This window comes from Gymnodraco acuticeps, unplaced genomic scaffold (genome assembly GCF_902827175.1).
Source record: "Gymnodraco acuticeps unplaced genomic scaffold, fGymAcu1.1, whole genome shotgun sequence".
NCBI lineage: Eukaryota > Metazoa > Chordata > Actinopteri > Perciformes > Bathydraconidae > Gymnodraco > Gymnodraco acuticeps.
The window spans coordinates 1,064,122-1,082,947 of record NW_022992276.1 but is presented as its reverse complement, the minus strand read 5'-3'; the positions used below and the strand labels follow the sequence as shown (position 1 = coordinate 1,082,947).

The window sequence follows — 18,826 nt, the reverse complement described above, 5'->3', positions numbered from 1 at the left end:
ATGTGATTTTACGTCCAAGAGAAGCTATGGAGCAGAGAGTTCTCTGCCAGCCAGAGGTGATTTGTTATTAGTTCAATATGTCAAACTGATTTCCCTGACTACAATCTTTAGTAACATGGTGAAACGTTATACTGGTTGTACTAATTAGACTTATCATATAAGCCACACAGGTTTTAATAGGATTTATTTATTATCTTTACTTATGTTGCGGTCTTTTCAGCAGCACCATCTCTAAAACGGCGATAGTCACTACCAGTGGCGTTTTTATATGTACAAAAGTGGTGGGGCACAAAAAACTTAGATGTCTATAGCTTCTGCAGTGAGGTTCATGGCTGGTGAGGCACTGGCACTGACTCTTCAGGTTTACAAATATTGTATTTTGACCTAAATCAAAATATAATATTATTTTGAAAAGCTTTTTTTGTCTGATGCTTCAATTAATTTTAAACAGACAGTTCAACAAAAGGATACCCAAAAAATGTAATTTTATCATTTAAATATTGAATTGTTCTCTCTTAGTAAGATCCCATTTTCAATAAAATTGCAGTCTTACCTTGACTTGAAGATTAAGTCAATTTGCCTATCCTTCTGGACATCATAAATCTAATCTAATCAATAGATTTATGATTCGAAAATTATAAAAGTAGGGTAGACATGTGGATATTATCCGGCTGAACAAAACGTGCATTTATCTAACAGCTACGTTTCCCACAGACCTTATTTGGAGCTATTTTCTAAAATCCTATGGAGAAATCTCATTGCTTTTTTGTCGAGGGAAGCCATGCGCAGCTTACTTCCGGGTTTTAGGACGCCTCACTGCAGCTTTCTCGTCTCCTCTTCACACACACCACACTTTTCGCGGCACACGTACTTACAGCCAATCAGCTCTGAATGATGTGAGATGACGTATGGTGGGGATGGCAGCTCTATGCCCCTATGGTCATTATTTTTTTGCCACACACATTAAATAGGAAAATATTCTGAGCATGCGCAGTGTAGTTTTTACAGTCACCGTTTACTTAGACCAGGGGTCTGCAACCTTTTTGACCAAAAGAGCCATTTTGCTCCTTTTTCCCCACATTTTTTTTGTCTGGAGCCGCAAAACATATTTCATCGTTTTTTATTGTTATATCAGTTATATATATATTATATATTGTTATTGTTGTTTATATATTATATATATTTATTACATGATATAAAACTGTTAACCTCTAATAAGAAACAAAGAACTCTTATAAGGAGAATTAAAAATAATACACAGGCCTACTTTAAAATAAATTAAACACAGCACTTGGGGAGTCCTCTGCACATTTGAAGGGAACAAAAATATTAAAATGGGCCCACTTTGAAATAAATAAAACATATAGCTGCACCCTAAAAAGAGTTAAAGGTAGGGTAGGTAAGAATGGAGAAACCAGCTCGAGTGCGCTAGAATTTGAAAGTACACAACCGGAAAAAATATGCCTCTTCCTTCAGACTTTCTTCCAACACACACGAACGCGCACATGACCAATGAGGGCACGAGATAGGTTTGTGCACAGATGGAAGACAATCCAGTTATTTTAGCCGGGCCGGCTCAGATGATTGGTCGTGCTTTTTACAGCGCTACGGCTTCCAGAGATTAATTGTTGTATGTATTTATTGTCAAAGCATTTAATATATTCATTGCTATCGGGACCTTAAGAGCATTCCATGGAATATAACAAAAAGTGTTTTCTGAAATAAATTACATACCCCATTCAATGGGGTATGTAATTTATTTCAGAAAACAAGGGAGAGGAAGACAGCTGACGATCTTCAGTCCCATTGAATTACGACTGAAGATCGTCAGCTGTCTTCCTCTCCCTTGTTGTTCCTCGATACGTAAAGGCTGCATCACCGTTGACAACTTCTCTCTACATATCAAACATACCGGTAAACCAGCATTGTTTGCTGTGAAAGCATATAACTCTGTCCACACAGAATTAAATCCTGTGTTCCTCCGGTACTTTTCTTTGATTTATCCATAGTTCGCTCATCGAGCCGGGGGTCAGGTTATTCGCCTCCAAAAAAAGGCGCTCGCGCGGGACCGTAGCAGGATGTGACGCATATTTTAGTTGACCTAATTAAAACCGTTTTGTTTTTTATTTATGTGTCACAGTATCACCTCAAAATACAAGATACCAAACATTTTCAACCATGCAACAAAATATAAATAGTCCTACAAATACTTTTATTTTATTTCCTTCTTATTGTTGTCTAAGCTCAAGGGAGCCAGAGCAGAGGGCCGCAGGTTGCCGACCCCTGACTTAGACAGAGAGAGGGAGGGGCAGGATCGGGTTTTGTCCCACATGGCTCTAAACAGCTCAATAGGCACACACTGTAGGCACTAATTAGAAGAACACAGACTAACACAGGAATGTACAGACGAATCAGATGATTAAACATGATCTTAAAATATATTTTATATTTATTTTTTGCATTTTGTTGTAATTATTTGTAATACTTTCTGATGACACTAGGTGGGGATATGCCCCTAATGACCAGTCGCCACTGGTCAATACCCATCATTTAAATGTCACCGTGACATGGACAAAAATGTAACGTCAGCTTACCTCATAGCACGAATCCAGACTCTCCTTTGGAAAACATTGGCCGGGAAACGATAGAACGAGCACGTTTCATGAGAAGACCTGTGGCTGCAACCCGGAGCAAAGCAACAAACCATTGCGTAGCTAACTAGTAGCGCTAGCTTTAGCTAACGTTAGCTAACGAAACGAACTGCCGAGTAAAATTGGAAAACACTGGAAATTAATTATTCTATAATTTGTAAAACTACGGTGTTAAAAACGACAATTTCAAAAATACAGATTCCAATGGTCAGATATAGATACTAAAGATACTACAGATACTAAAGATAGGCAGGTACTTGCTTTCAAGCAGAACACGGGGGAAAACAAACTTAGCGGGAGTGTTTACGTGTTCGGCGTAATGACGTACAACGGCCTCAACAATTTCTGTAGTCCTATTCAGCCACTCGGTAACAACCATCGTTTTTCAGACACGTAAACTCTTCAAAAATCACCACTGGGGTCACTGCTGATGTATTTAATGTCGTAGAACAAAACGTGATTTATCTCTTCAATTTGTGTCAACCACAGACCTTATTTCGAGCTATTTTCCAAAACCCTATGGAGAAAAGGCATTGCTTTTTGACGAAGGAACCGGAAGTGGTAAAAATGCTAACTTGCTTCCGGGTTTTAGGATGCGTCACTGCGGTTCTCTATTTATAAGGATGGCATTTATTAAGGATGGTATTGTTGGATAGCAGTACAATTCCATGCTTCTCTACACAGCAGATCCTAATTACTTCAATATACACTCCTTTATCTCGTTTGCATACTGTCTAATATCTACTTTATGTTGTAGTAAAACATCTCCTTAATACAACTGTACTTATTGATATTTCTCGCTTAAAACTGCATTTTACTGGACTACATTGAACACATCTTGCTGACGTTATAAATGCAACTTTGCCCAATACACACTTTTACTGAATTGCGCCTGAATGCACCTCCGTCACTGGCTACTGACGTTACTCTCTGCAGATTCCAACATGGATTTGCATCTAGAGCGTTGCATAAGCATGAACAATAGTTTGCACTTAATTTTGTATAATAACAACTCGATGCTGTAACTGCAGACTATGAGTTTAAATTTGGTAGGCTACACATCTAAGATTGTAGAAAGATAATTCATTGCTCACAGTAAAACAAACGGCGAAATACATACAGAGGAATTAATATAAAATAGGCGCATTAGTAACTTATTCTTACATAACCGCTGCGTTATAAAGTAGGCCTAGTAGGGAATAGTTTTAGCGGAGGTATTTTACCGCACAACATGCACGGCAGCAGAGCCTCTGAGCCCCGCGGCCGCATCACGGTGCCCGGCCAACGCTTACCCCCAAAACACACCAGGAGCGTCTGCGCCGCGTTACGTTGCGGCTGCGCCAAGCTGCGACCTCCTCCTGCGTCAACACACACCAGACGCGTTTCAAAACGTTGCGGAAGCGGAGCGTCGTGTGTGCAGCCTCGCAGTTGTGGTTGATTTTGGAATATTTCCTGGACATTTGTACTTCTACAAGTAAGTAGGCTATACGTAGTTAAATGGTTTATGTTTGTGGCTGTTTAAATCGTGTTTATTGTTGTTATTTCCTATTTTGTTGTGTTGTAGACTACAGACACAGTTAATAATAATTGTAATATTCCAGTTATAAACGACATGAATCAAAGATGTGTTGCTGTATTTTAGTGGTAAAAAAATATGCATTCATCATCATAATTATTCTATATATATCATTTACAGTGCCTGTAAACCGGAGGAGAACGCTGGCATGTATTCTCCTACTTGAAAGACTACGGGGGGATGGGGGGAGGAGTTTACCTTACGGCTGCGCCGCGGCAAAAATAGGATTCATCCTAATTTTAGAGAAGCGCTGCGCCGAGCCGCTTCTGGGACGCGTCTGAGCCGTAACGCGGCGCGTGTGGTGTAATAGCACCCAATTGACTAGAGTGGCCGCGATCCTTACGAACGCCGCGGCGCGGCCGTAACGCGACGCAGACGCTCCTGGTGTGTTTTGGGGGTTAGAGCGGCACAGGGGAACAGTTTGTGGAGTTGATTCTTATTACGTACTCTTAACTTAACCACTTTTAACATAATTGTGTCGTTAGGCATTTGATGCAAACTTTGCCCAACACCATTTGTGCAAAATAATAGACTACATGAGCACGACAGGGCTGAGTCTAACTTTAACAGCAGTAGGCCTAATGGCGCTTGCATGCATTACAATGTCGATGTTCCGTTCAAAACAGTGAATACAAGAAAAGTAAATAACACTTGCTAGTTAAAAAGCAGTAATTAATAACTCAGGTGGCATGCTTACTTGTTTTACGATGGTTGGAAGAGGATCCAAAGCAAACACGTGTCCAACCCAAGCGGCAAACTCTGGGGAAGAGCCATGGATGTATAAATGTATGGGATTAGTTTTGTATCATAAAGATAAAGCAACACTTTCTCAGAATAAAGCAAAACTATGAGTTTAAAAGAAGAAAAAAACTAAGTCGAGCAAAATAAAATAAATTTCAAAAATAAAACTATAAGTTGCAAACAAATCATTTGTGTAATCATGTAAACTATAAGTCTTTTTTATTTGTTTTAACATAGGTTTTTGTTTGCAGTTCTTGTTTCTTCTTTCTCAATGATCAGACTTTTGCTCTCGCTGCAGCACTCTCTTTTGCGCTCCCTCATTTTTTGTTTGAGATTTTGACACAAACATCCCAGGTGGGCGGGACTTTCAGGGGTGCGTCCCCATTGGCTACTCAGTTTTTGAGTGACAGCCCAGTCCTCCAGCGATTGTAGTACAGTGCAGGTGTTACCGTTTAACTGGTTACACCGGGGAACTCGTTACGTTACGTTAACGGTAGGAATGGGGCGTGTACTTTGAGGAGCCATTGTCGATTAACCAGGAAATACACATTTCGATCGCTTCTTTTGTTGTTTACATTTATCTTTTGGTATATTTGGCTCCATAGGAACACTTTGATGCACATTCAGTACCAGTGTGTGAGGTTGTGGTTGCGATGCCGATATCCGGACGCGTACAGCGAGGACTACACAATGACAATGAGGTGACTGGGGATGTCTGTTCAAAACATTGCCAACGTGAATAAATCATTTCAAATATGTATTTGTCTCCGACTTTCATTTGTACATCGTTTTTAATGTGATGTTTAGTAGCTTTGATAGCTGTCCATACCTCCAGACAGCCTAAAAGTAAGACACAAGTTGTTTACTCACAGCCCGAATGCAGCATCGAGATCCGTGGCCAGCTGTGATCCTCTCCGATTAACTTGTGACAGGACTTCTTTAGCTATTCTCCAGCGAGCAAGGTTTTTTATTAAATACCTCCATCCCTCTCATCACAACAAGACTCTACACTGTGCAGAAAAAAAACAACATAAATGAAAATAACCTTGCTGGATAGCTTAGAATGAAACAAACAAACTATCTTCCATGGCTGATACTGATGTCACAGTAACGGCTAAACCACAGACAAGTCCAGCTGGGGGGGGGGGGGGGGGTTGCACAAGTTGAATCCATATAATGAAATTGTTATTTTATATATATGTATACATATATATATATATACACATGCTATATATATTTATATTTATTTCTATCCTACATTGTACATCTATCCTACATTGTACATTATATAAACCGGCGGAAGTGTCACAACTTTCTTGGTTTGTGATTATAGAGAGAGAGAGATAGCGACAGAGAGATAGATAGCGATAGAGACATAGATAGAGATACTGTAGAGATAGACATAGATAAAGATCGGCACGTGTGTGTGTGTGTGTGTGTGTGTGTGTGTGTGTGTGTGTGTGTGTGTGTGTGTGTGTGTGTGTGTGTGGTGTGTGTGTGTGTGTGTGTGTGTGTGTGTGTGTGTGTGTGTGTGTGTGTGTGTGTGTGTGTGTGTGTGTGTGTGTGTGTGTGTGAGAGAATAGCTGTAGGGCTAACCAAGAGGGGATGAATTCAGGAGTTGTTAAACAACTGATGGATTTTATGATCCACGATATTTATGCTGATGGCTTGAAAAAAAGAAAATTGTTGACAATTATCCTTTATTATCTGAATATATCTGGTATATTGCTCATTTTCCATAAAAGAAAAACATTTATTTGAGTTTGATGCATACAAATACTGTAGATGATGATTGTTGAAAATGCACTTTTACCATAAAATGCCAGCACGACCAGTTGGTTGAGGCTCATAAAAACAAAACTGTGTAGACAGTAAAAAAAAAAGTAGTTTGTGTCCCATTTGATAAAAAAATGCAAACAAATACTTTTTCCATAGATTTGTTCTTGGTCTGTCAATTAAAGGGTTAAGCCTATATGTTTAAGCAATTATGTCTGCCTTCCCCGTCTTGCACCATTAGGACCCACTGATATAAAATGCTTAACTGCCTAAGTTGCAACTATGCACTTTGTGAAGGTAAACTTCTGTTGTTGCAATGTTGAGGTAGAATGAAGGAGTCTGGAACGTCGATTAGCCAAAGCACTAAGAGTTTATTGATCACAGTACATTAATTACATACGGCTGGGAGATCATCTTAGTTTCCTACCGTCCCGTGGTCCACCAAGATCATTTCTGCCCCAGAATAGACCCAACACGCATCAACATGAGGAAAGGCGGGCTCACAGAAAGCCCGCGTTTACCTAATCAATAGCCGATGAGAGACAATGAACTACTTGTCTCAAGAGATGCAGATAGCCTGAAACCTTCCCCCCACAGGATATGGGAGAAGCGTTTGACCTGTGACCTCAACTTACACAGGAGTCTTTGACTAACTACAAGCAGATGTTTGCAGTATCACAGATTCTATAAAACAATAAGAAGCTCTATAAACAGATCAGATTAAAATATTCTCTTACACACTTGTTGGTGGGCTAAGCGCAAGCTTCACATATTTTTGGCTACATTTAAAGTGCCAAATGTAAGTTTAGATATTATGCAATGCAACGTTTTTCTTGGCCTACATCAGTGTTATAGAAGGAAAGACAACAGTGATAGTTATGTTTCAGAATAACATTATTGGAAATTGTTGGAAAAATATCACTTTTCACCAGTTTGAGCTTCAACCTCAAGATCCATGTGTCTGTGATCCTCTCCAGAATGGAAGTAGTCATCACATACAGAGCATCAACTAGTTCCTGAACAGTGTCCTTCACATGCTGATATCCAAGAGAGGGAGTTACACGGTCACAAGATGGAGGAATAGAAAGCCGTATTCAATGTTTACTTCAGATTAGCTCCACGTCAGAAATTAGCATGCTTGATGTCAAGCTATCCAGCAAGGTTATTTTCATTTATGTTGTTTTTTTTCTGCACAGTGTAGAGTCTTGTTGTGATGAGAGGAATGGAGGTATTTCATAAAAACCTTGCTCGCTGGAGAATAGCTAAAGAAGTCCTGTCACAAGTTAATCGGAGAGGATCACAGCTGGCCACGGATCTCGATGCTGCATTTGGGCTGTGAGTAAACAACTTGTGTCTTACTTTTAGGCTGTCTGGAGGTATGGACAGCTATCAAAGCTACTAAGCATCACATTAACAACGATGTACAAATGAAAGTCGGAGACAAATACATATTTGAAATTATTTATTCACGTTGGCAATGTTTTGAACAGACATCCCCAGTCACCTCATTGTCATTTTGTAGTCCTCGCTGTACGCGTCCGGATATCGGCATCGCAACCACAACCTCACACACTGGTACTGAATGTGCATCAAAGTGTTCCTATGGAGCCAAATATACCAAAAGATAAATGTAAACAACAAAAGAAGCGATCGAAATGTGTATTTCCTGGTTATTCGACAATGGCTCCTCAAAGTACACGCCCCATTCCTACCGTTAACGTAGCGTAACGAGTTCCCCGGTGTAACCAGTTAAACGGTAACACCGGCAGCTGCGGTGCGGTAGCTAGCTGAGCGTGGACAGAAGACCCCCAGACGAACCAGCATTTCAATTATTATAATACTACAAGTGAAAATATATGTAAGTATTGATCATTTGTGTTGTTTGTGCTATACAGTCTGTTTCTTTATTGTGTTAAGTGAGAAGTAAAGCTGTGCTATGAAAGTTAGCTTGTGCTACCTTTAGATCCATAACAATGCAAGCTAAGTAGCCTAACGGCCCGTACACACAGCAGCTTTTGGCGATTTGTCCACCGCTTCCAGCGCGTCTCCGCCCATTGACTTTGAATGGGGATGACGTCACTTTCCCTCGCTTGTCGCCGAACTGCATTGTGGGGGGGCGAGGCGAAGATTTCCAGGATTTCCAGGATGTTCAGGATTCCAAAGTTGAACAATGTTCAACTTTTGAGGCTGAGCTGGAAGCGACAGCCAATCAGATCCGTTTATGCAAATCTGACGGGGAGAACCAGACCAGCAGTTCATTTCTATATTCCACAAAAATGGAGGAGAAGTTAGTTATTGCGGTAGCAAATCACCCGGTTCTTTATGACCAGTCCCTATTTACTTACCGGGATACAAACCGGAGGAACCAGGCATGGAGGGAGGTGGCAGAGACAGTAGGTGAAACTGGTAGGTTTTCGCTTGTTTGGGGATTTTATATCCAGTTTACTTCGTTGCTAGTTTACTTCGTTGCTAGCAAGCATAGACAGTATCATTAGCCAGCATGGAATGTAGCATAAAATAGCACCATAGACATTAATCTCATAAATGTTCAAAATGTTAAAAGAAATAGTGGAGAAGAACCGGGGTTTTTTGCTTTGTATGTCGGGGGCGGGAGATTCATGTGATTGGTTGTTGGTCGCGAAATCCCCAAGCTTTCAGACACGCCCAGCTCCAGGATTTTCAAGATTTTGTCAAAGCTGCTGTGTGGACACACCGTAACAGTTAACTACATAGCTAGCAGTGAGTGAGCGTTCAGACACCGGCGCACACACTCAACCAGACTCGTGTGCCTGACTCTACCAACAGGTTTTCATGATTCTGTTTAGATATGCAAGTATAAGCCATGATAGCTTATTTTAATTACCTCTCAAACTACCTAAACTAGTTATAGATATGTTTAGTTTTACTGTCGGGTCACTCATTACGGGATCCGCGAGCTGCATGATACTGGCATAATAGATTGCCCGATCGGGTGAGGCTTCATTGCCCGAGCTAAATACTAGATGGCCAAGGGCCATCGGGCAGTCGTTAATGTCGAGCCCTACCTACGTCCATTTATATAGTCTATAGGCGCGTTCACACCGCAGTACTTTTCCCACTTTAGTTCCGATATAGTTCCGAAATGTTGCGTTCACACCAAAAAGAGCCGGAACAAAAATTAGCAGAACCTTTTCACCCCCTTTTCCGTCGCTGCTAGAGAGCAGGGACTTTCGTGGGAGAAAAAGGTTCCTATGTCTGATTGGCTGGGCGGATTGCAAACCACGCCCCGTAAAACTCCCAAAAAGTTTTGTGAAGCCGCCATTTTATTATCCTCGCATTAGCATTATTAGCATTAGCCCAGCGCAGAAACGCAGAGAGACTAACTTATGGCAACACAAAATAAAACATGGGAGCGGTGGAGATGAGGAGGTGTCGGCGTTCTGTCGATTTACTCGGAAGGCTTCAGTAGAAGCTGCTGGGAGCAGTGTTGCCAACTCCATAGTAAGGAAAGTAGCTATTGGCCCCCTTACAGTCGCCATAAGTCGCTAAATGAGGTCATCGGCTAATTTGCATATCATGTAATGGCGGCTGTAGGAGAGAGCATGGTAGAGGGGAGTACAAAAAACGTTCCCAACCCTTCTAGGATCACATTCTGGACTTCTCCAGGAAATCCACAAGAGCTTGGGCTATCCTAAAGGATGTTCGGTCCACCCCCCACTTATAAAAAATAGCACTGTACCCCTGCACCCCCCCAACCCAACGACTCCTGGGCTAAGCCCCGGATCTCCTACAATCCTAAATCCGCCTCTGGCGCTCACGTTGGCGCCCACGTTGCTTACGTGCGTTGACGTGAGTTGTTTTTTAGACTCGTGAGTGACCAAGGTGACGCAGTATTTGGATGAGAATGGTGTGCAGGTGGAGTCGCCGGACCTCGGTCCGCACCCAATTCCGTGCAAGAGCTACTCTCCAATCCTTTCGAAAGGAGAAGTTTGGGAGATAAATTGATACTTAAAGACCTTGGACCGGACCAACCCGATTTGTATATATCACAGCAAGCTCGTGAAAAAGACAAAACGTATCAAAGAGGCTTCTCACCGTAGCTGGTACACCAGAAAGGCATGGCTCGCTGGATGCAAACAGGTAAATGCTATCTTTTGTTTCCCATGCTTGCTCTTCAAACAGCCGGGGACAGATACGATCTGTTCAGAAACTAGACAAACGTTAAACAAGTACAAACCACAGACTATCTGTGTCATGGAGAATACAGTCGCTGATTTATTTATGTCTGTATAGGCCGTTGTTGTGAGTGTGGACGGTCGAAGCATATATAACGTTAGCTTAGCCAAGCTCCATTCAGAAAACAAGCATTCTAAAAGGTTTTTCGCCTGCCGTCTGTCTGCAGACTTGTCAAAGCATTAATTCATGGTTTTTACTAACCGGTATCAGTATGTTGTTACGTCGGCATAATTTAGAAACGTGTATTACAATTTAATCACGGTAAAATATGTTAATTTTGTTGTAGTTGTAGCTCCTGAGCCAGCGCGTCTTGTTTGAATGATGCGAGTAAACACAGCTGGCAGCCGCGATGAAACTCGAGCGACTAGACCGATGCGATAGGAGCGTTTAGAGCGAAGCGAATATTCGCATCGCGTCCGGTCTGAACGCAGCCTTAAAGCGAGCTCCGCGCTGCACTGGAAACGCGCCATTACATCAACAGAAGTCCTAATTTAAGGGGTAATTTCTCCCAAAAAAAAAATAATTTACTCACTATATCAACAGCCCCACCAAAAATATTTTCCACCAGCCGCCACTGGCCTGTCATCAGATTGTATTTCTTGTTGCTGCTGTAGTGGAAGTTTAGTACAATTATTTTTTGATTAAATACTCCAAATCTCCACCCTCCATAATTGCACTTGCTTCAGTTGCTTGCTACTTTCTAACGGCGGTGAGAGTGGTGCAGTGGCGCTATCTATCTTCTATCGATTAGTTTTATGATTCGAAAATTATAAAAGTAGGGTAGACATGTGGATATTATCCGACTGAACACAACGTGCATTTATCTATCTAACAGGTTTGTTTTCCACTGACCTTATTTCAAGCTATTTTCCTAAATCCTATGGAGAAATCCCATTGCTTTTTTGTCGAGGGAAACCGAGCGCAGCTTACTTCCTGGTTTTAGGATGCGTCACTACAACACTAAGTTGATGCGATTTGATTGGATTGTGAGGCAAGGGAAGCCAGCCGCCTCTGGCTTCCCTTGGCATGGCCCTGACCAATCACAGGTTGGCAGGGGCATGACGTGAGCCTCATCTGATTGGTCAATCCCTCCATTTTTTTTCACCAAGGGAAGCCAATTTCGGCTGGCCTCCTCTCGAAACAGAGAGTGCAATCTACTGTTTCACCATAACATCGACAGGGGCACTGTTTCACTCTTTGTAAAATACTCAATGAGAATGGGGGGGGAGACGGGCCGGCAGCAACACACAACAAAGAATTTCCGAAACTAAACGAAGTGTTTTTATTTATTTATTAAAATTATAACTACAATCCAAAAAAACAGGGGAAGCCTGGCTTCCCTTGGCCTCCAGGAGAAAACGCCACTGCTTATCACAAACCCCAGGTAGAAACACTGACATCAGTGGACTCATCAAGGAGGAGGCTGAAACGCTGGTCACCCACATCTGCGACCAACTTTTTCAGGAAGTATGGTGCTAGAACACCTTTATCATCTCGGTACAATGGGTACTAAAAGTACAATGGGAGCCAGAGCCTTTTCTTATCAAGCTCCACATTTGTGGAATCAGCTTCCAGTTTGTGTTCGGGCGGCAGACACCCTATCCGTTTTTAAGAGTGCGCTTAAGACCTTCCTTTTTGATAAAGCTTATAGTTAGGGCTGATTAGATTCAGCCCCTAGTTTTGCTGATATAGGCTTAGTTTGTCGGGGGACATCTTACTTCTTCCTTCTCTCTGTCTATACCTGTGTACTCATGTTCCGATTAACCCAGCTTCCCCAAATGTCTTTCTTTTTGGTGTCTATATACGCCGGGATCCGGAGTCATGGATGATCCTGCGCTCCTCTGTCCTGGATCGCGAGCCCTGGATCTTGAGTCGTGGCTGTGGTCCTGGATCATAGGTCCTGGATGGATATCCTCGTGGATTCATCTTCCTATTATACACACATGCATTTCCAAACATTTGGACTACCTATGTTGCAAATGTATTATCTTTTCAATTTACACACGGCATCTATTGCACGTCTGTCCGTCCTGGGAGAGGGATCCCTCCTCTGTTGCTCTCCCTGAGGTTTCTCCCATTTTTCCCTTTAAACTGTGGGTTTTCTCCGGAAGTTTTTCCTTGTACGATGTGAGGGTCTAAGGACAGAGGGTGTCGTATTGTCATACTGATATTTTGTACAAACTGTAAAGTCCACTGAGACAAATGTAACATTTGTGATATTGGGCTATATAAATAAACATTGATTGATTGATTGATCTCGGTGCACTTTGTCCGATGCAGCCGTGGAGTCCGAGAAAGCAGCTTTACATGCCTCCCCAATGTGATCACATGCCATCATTGAACAGTGTTCAGCCATAGCTAAAGCCATGATGGCTTCAGCCTTTTTTGCAGGGTCAATTGTTTTAGTTTTCAATAATGGCAGCTTGCTTTGAGTGGCACTGTCATAAGGCTTTGCCTTTTGAGTATGTTTTTGGGTTTTAACATGCTTCTTGATGTCAGACAGATTGGCATAGAAATCCCCCTTACAATAAAGGCAGTATGCCCGTGTGTCATCTCCAATAAATGGCTTCAACCATCCTTTATATTCAGGGTTTGATTCCCACTCCTTTCTGTATTTTTGAGAATACAATTTAGACTGTGCCATGATGTTTAGCTTGTCACAGAGAGGCACACACACAGTGGACGAGGTGATTGAGTGACTGAGGCTGTGTGAGTCAAAGCAAAGCAAAGGCAGTTATTTATTATAGTGTGAAAGTGAGTGAAGAAACATTTACATTTTACATTTAAATCCCGCTCAAAACCAGGACGGCTTGGCAGTTGGCGCATGCGCAATTCATTTGCAGTCTCGACGCGGGGGAGTGTGGTTGTCTCCTCTCTGCTCTGACTGCAGCAGCAGCTCTGCTGCGGCCAGGCAACTGTCAGTCTGAGCGCCTGTGAGTACTATGGGAGGCAGGCGGGGCTCCCGGCAGCACCCGCGGCTCGTTAACTGCAGAACAATACGTGAGTCTCCAAACACCAGAAAAGTCCCTAATAACACCATTATAAATCGTTAGATTAGTCGTTAGTCGCTTTTGACACAAATAAGTAGCCGGAGGGTTTGGAAAGCCGCCAAATTTAACGAGAAAATCGCCAAGTTGGCAACACTGGCTGGGAGTCCCAGCAGCTTCTACTGAAGCCAGTCCCCAACTCCGGGGATTTCCGGCCGGGGATTTTGGGCGGCAGCAGCGCCATGTATATGCCGTGAAGTGGTTTGCGGCCTGCCAGTAAACCCAAAGCAGAAGAAGAAGAAGTGACGACAGCGGCTTCATTTGCCTAATCCTCCCCCAGGGACTTATTCCGGTGTGAACGCGATCTGTACTTAGTTCTGATGAACCTTTGTGGGAAAAGTACTGCGGTGTGAATGCGCCTAAAGGTCCAACCTCTGAAGAATCGCTGCAAAGAGGAACAGGAAGTCTCACACCGCGGTATTCTCGTTTGAGGGCGTGGCATGACCGTGGCATTGACAAAAGCATTTTTATGAAGTTTTCCAAAATGTATTCATAAGAAAGTTCAGAAAATGTGATATTAATTTACAAATTAATAAGTTCTTAAAACATGTTCTCATTGTTGCTTAAGTGTTACTTATTTAAACGCACATTGAAAATAAAACTAATTTAGGGCAAGTAAATTACATTAAACATTTTTAGTTTTGTTGACCTCACCATCGGAACTGTTTTTACAGTGTATGGGCTGTTCTAGAGTCTTTGGGATTAGGTAAGGGGTTCATACATATGATCAAAGTACTTTATTCTGCCCCTTCAGCAATGATTTTAACAGGCAAAACTATCTCGTCGCTTTTTTCTGTAGCAAGGTCATCCAGACAGGGCTGGCCCTTGAGTCCAGGGCTCTTCGCCCTCTCGCTCGAGCCACTGGCCCAATTTATTAGACAATCACAGGATATTATCCCCATTTCTATCCAAGGCTCGCTTCATCACATTGCCCAGTACGCGGACGCTGTACTGATTTGTATGCGGAACCCCTCAACGTCTACAACTCGTCTGCTTAGTGTAATAGAGGAATTTGGCAACCTATCAGGTTTTAAGATTAATTGGCCCAAGTCTGCCTTTTTGCCTCTCAACAATGCTGCCAAATCAGCTATTCTCCCTGCAAACATTCCAGTGGTAGAACATTTCAAATATCTTGGTGTTGAAATATTCCCAAACCTTAACAAGACTATAAATAATAATTATACAGACACGTACAACAAGGTTCTCCAGGACATCAATAGGTGGTCGAGCCAGCCCAACTCACTACAAGCCAGAGCTTCAATAATTAAAATGAATATACTGCCTAGAGTTAATTGTATTAGTTCAATGCTTCCTTTATCGCCCCCCAATGGTCATTGGCAGAAACTACAGTCTGCAATTTCAAAATGTATTTGGAACAACAAGCGGCCTAGACTCAAAATGTCCACTACTCAACGAAGGAGGCTTGATAGGGGCTGGCAGTACCACATTTTAAATTGTATTTCTGGTCCTTTTCATTAATACCTTTGATTAATTGGTTTGACCCCCAGGCTGTGGTTTCATGGCGGGCTTTAGAAGAGAAGTTAGTCAGACTTCAGGGCATAATTTACACAAACATATCTATCAAACAATGTCAGCTTAGATTTGGCCCTCTGATTACTCATGTAATTCAGACTTGGCGAAATGCACAGAAATTATGCGCATTTCAATGCTTCAATTCGCCAATATTTAATAACAACCAATTACTCATAGGGCGGAGGCCTATTAATTATTCCCAATGGGGGAGGAAGGGTCTTCACACCTTGGAAGATATTTAAAGTGACAGTGGTCTCCGCTCTTTTCAGGATCTTAAAGGCTGTTATGACCTTCCAGGCACCTCTTTCTTTTGTTATCTACAGTTTAGGACAGCCCTTAAGGCTTATGGGATTCCGTGGGATCAACAATTAGCACGGCACCCATTCCACATACTCATCACTGATAGAAGAACATCCAGGGGCTTTGTCTCTATGTTTTATACTCACCTACTTGAGTCCTCTTATGGTGACCTTCCCTTAGATAGACTGTGGAGGAAGGATGTCCCAGAATTGAGACCTGATTTTAACTGGGATTCAGTCTGGGCTAACATTCGGCAGGCGTCTCGCAATCCCGACCACCAACAAATCCACCTGAACTATGTGCATAGAACTTACCTGACACCCAGACGGCTGCATATGATGGCTCTTCTGGCAGATGCTCTGTGTACCCTGTGCTTCATGGGGGCTCCTGGTACATTTCTCCATATGTTCAGGGAATGCCCGCCTGTTGCTCGCTTTTGGAACGGGGTCTCCTCTAAGTTGTCCGACATATTTTCTTTGACTGTACCTGTATCTGTGTTTCTTTTAAATGACTTATCTCAGCTGCCGGCTACTGGGTACCAGAAAATACCTCTATGCTGGCCTTACGGCTGCCAAGAAATTGGGTACTATGAGGTGGAAACAACCCGACAAGCTCTCAGTGACCTGCTGGTTACTAACGTTTCTTGACGTAGTCTACATGGAACTGTCCACTGCACGCGTGATAGGAGTTAAGTAGTCCAATATCGGTTTATGGGTGTCGACAGCTGAACAATAGAAGGAGCGGATCTAGCTATCTTAACTGATATAGTTGTTTGCAGTCATTGGTCCTGAGAGGTCCTGGGATTGGGGGTGGGAGGGTTTATTTACTTTTTTTTTTTCTTTTTTTTTCCTTACTTTTGTCCGCTTGTCTGATTGTTGTGGCTTGTTTTTTCTGTATTTTTTGTAATTTGTGTTGTGATTGTACATTGTATTTTACTAAATGTGTGAATAAAAACATTTGATAAAAAAAAAAGATATAAGAATATGAACACTGTGTTCACATGCAAATGCCCTCAAGCAAACCGTTTTTAATTGGGGCACAAATGATGTTTAGATTCGATGACCCAGTATAATAGACATCATTAATACATAGTACTAATGGGAAATACCTGTGCATGATTAGGTGATTAGTCTGGATGTCGTTTCCTGTTGATCCTGACTTTATTTTTGTTCTCTTGTGTGCCCTTTCCAGGACAGAGTATGCCATCTGCACCTTTCCACAGAATCCTACGACCCCTTCTGCTCGGCACGTTCATACTGGGATGCTTTGTGACTCTGTTTTTTATGTATTTTAAACCATCCACCAGCTGGTTATCAGGTCATTTCGAGTCAACAGTATACACAGACCGGGAAAAGAGCCTCTTCTCCACCGTCAGTGATAAAAACGTGACCACCGTGCTGATCTGGCTCTGGCCTTTTGGACATACATATGAACTGGGCGTGTGCAGCTCCCTATTTAACATCGAGGGCTGTTTCATCACCGCGGACAGGAACTTCTACAACAAGTCGGATGGGGTCATCATCCATCACGGAGACATTAGTACCGACCTGTCCAATCTGCCGCCTGTCCAGCGACCATCCTTCCAGAAGTGGGTATGGATGAACTTGGAGTCGCCGACGCACTCCTCCCAGCTCCCTGGGATCGTGAAGATGTTCAATCTGACTCTCAATTACCGTCAGGATGCTGATATTGAAGTGCCTTATGGGTCCATCGTAGCAGCGGAGGGCGAGGAGGACTTTGTCCCACCCAGCAAAAACAAACTGATCTGCTGGATTGTGAGCAACTGGAACCAGAACCATGTGCGTGTGAAATACTACAATGAGCTGTCCAAACACATTGAGGTTCACGCGTACGGACGAGCCTTTTGGAAGCACATCACTGACCAGGACTACTCTCCCACCATCGCCAGCTGCAAGTTCTACCTGGCTTTTGAGAACTCCATCCACAAGGACTACATTACTGAAAAAATGTATAACCCGCTCTCTGTTGGGTCAGTGCCAGTGGTTCTCGGCCCTCCCCGGCAGAACTACGAGAACTTTATCCAGGGAGACGCCTTCATCCACGTGGACGACTTCACCTCGCCCAAGGAGCTGGCCCATTACCTGTTGATCTTGGACAAGAACGAGGAAATGTACCTCAGGTACTTTGAGTGGAGGCGGCACTTTAAAGTAAAGAAGGCCTATTTCTGGGCAGAGCACACATGCCTGGCTTGTGATTACCTGCGTAGGCACAAGGAGTACAGGGTAGTCAATAACCTTGACAAGTGGTACTGGGGAGAATAGGGCTTTGAAGAGCTATGCAGTGCTTTTTTTATGTTAAAGGCAGTGCTTTAAGATTTGTGTCCTTCAGTTAACTAGATGGTTCATTACTGTTCTGTCAAGATCTCCCAAATTATGTTTTTCTATTGGTTCAGTGGCCCAGTGAGACATCCATCTTGTGTTTTTATTATTATTTGCAAGCCAATTTTGCTACACCGTACTTTGCCTTTTGTGTTATTCACACCCACCTTTTCTTTTGAAAAACTGGGTGACATACTATCGCCCTTTAGTCCCTCTCTCTTGTCTTTCTCTCCTTTCTTTTCTTTTTGAAAGCCTGACTTTGTTAGTCATTGAGACATGTGTACACACATCCCTGCTCCTCACATGCTTTCACTGTCTCCTAGAAAGTGCCGTTTCGGGGAGACCGCTAGGGGCGTCTAATGGAGTAGACGGATCTAACAGGTGGTCCTGATACTTCATAATAAATCCATTAACATCCTGCTATTTTTTGTTCTAATTCGACCAAAACTTGACCCAGTTTATTATTAAAGCTATCTGTGATCTACTATTGGGATATATGCATGGGCGTAGGAAGCATCCTCAATGTTGGTGGGACAATTTGACGGGGGTGTGGGCAGGTGGTGGACCTAACCTCCTCTAGGGGGGTCCGGGGGCATTCTCCCCCGGGAAGGTTTTTTTTTTTTTTAAATGTTGAATGCATCAATCTGG

At 42.6% G+C, this 18,826-nt stretch overlaps 1 protein-coding gene across 1 annotated transcript; it reads left to right on the top strand.

Annotated features, from left to right (window-relative positions):
• The first annotated feature begins 16,875 nt into the window (after positions 1 to 16,875).
• LOC117540609 (4-galactosyl-N-acetylglucosaminide 3-alpha-L-fucosyltransferase 9-like) lies at positions 16,876 to 18,460 on the top strand. Its single transcript, XM_034207385.1, has one exon. It carries the CDS (start codon positions 17,039 to 17,041, stop codon positions 18,119 to 18,121), a length of 1,083 nt encoding a protein of 360 aa, XP_034063276.1. The 5' UTR covers positions 16,876 to 17,038; the 3' UTR covers positions 18,122 to 18,460.
• Positions 18,461 to 18,826: the final 366 nt, after the last annotated feature.

Coding starts and splice junctions, on each gene's coding strand:
- LOC117540609 (XM_034207385.1), top strand. CDS start 17,039: ATGCCATCTGCACCTTTCCACAGAATCCTACGACCCCTTCTGCTCGGC.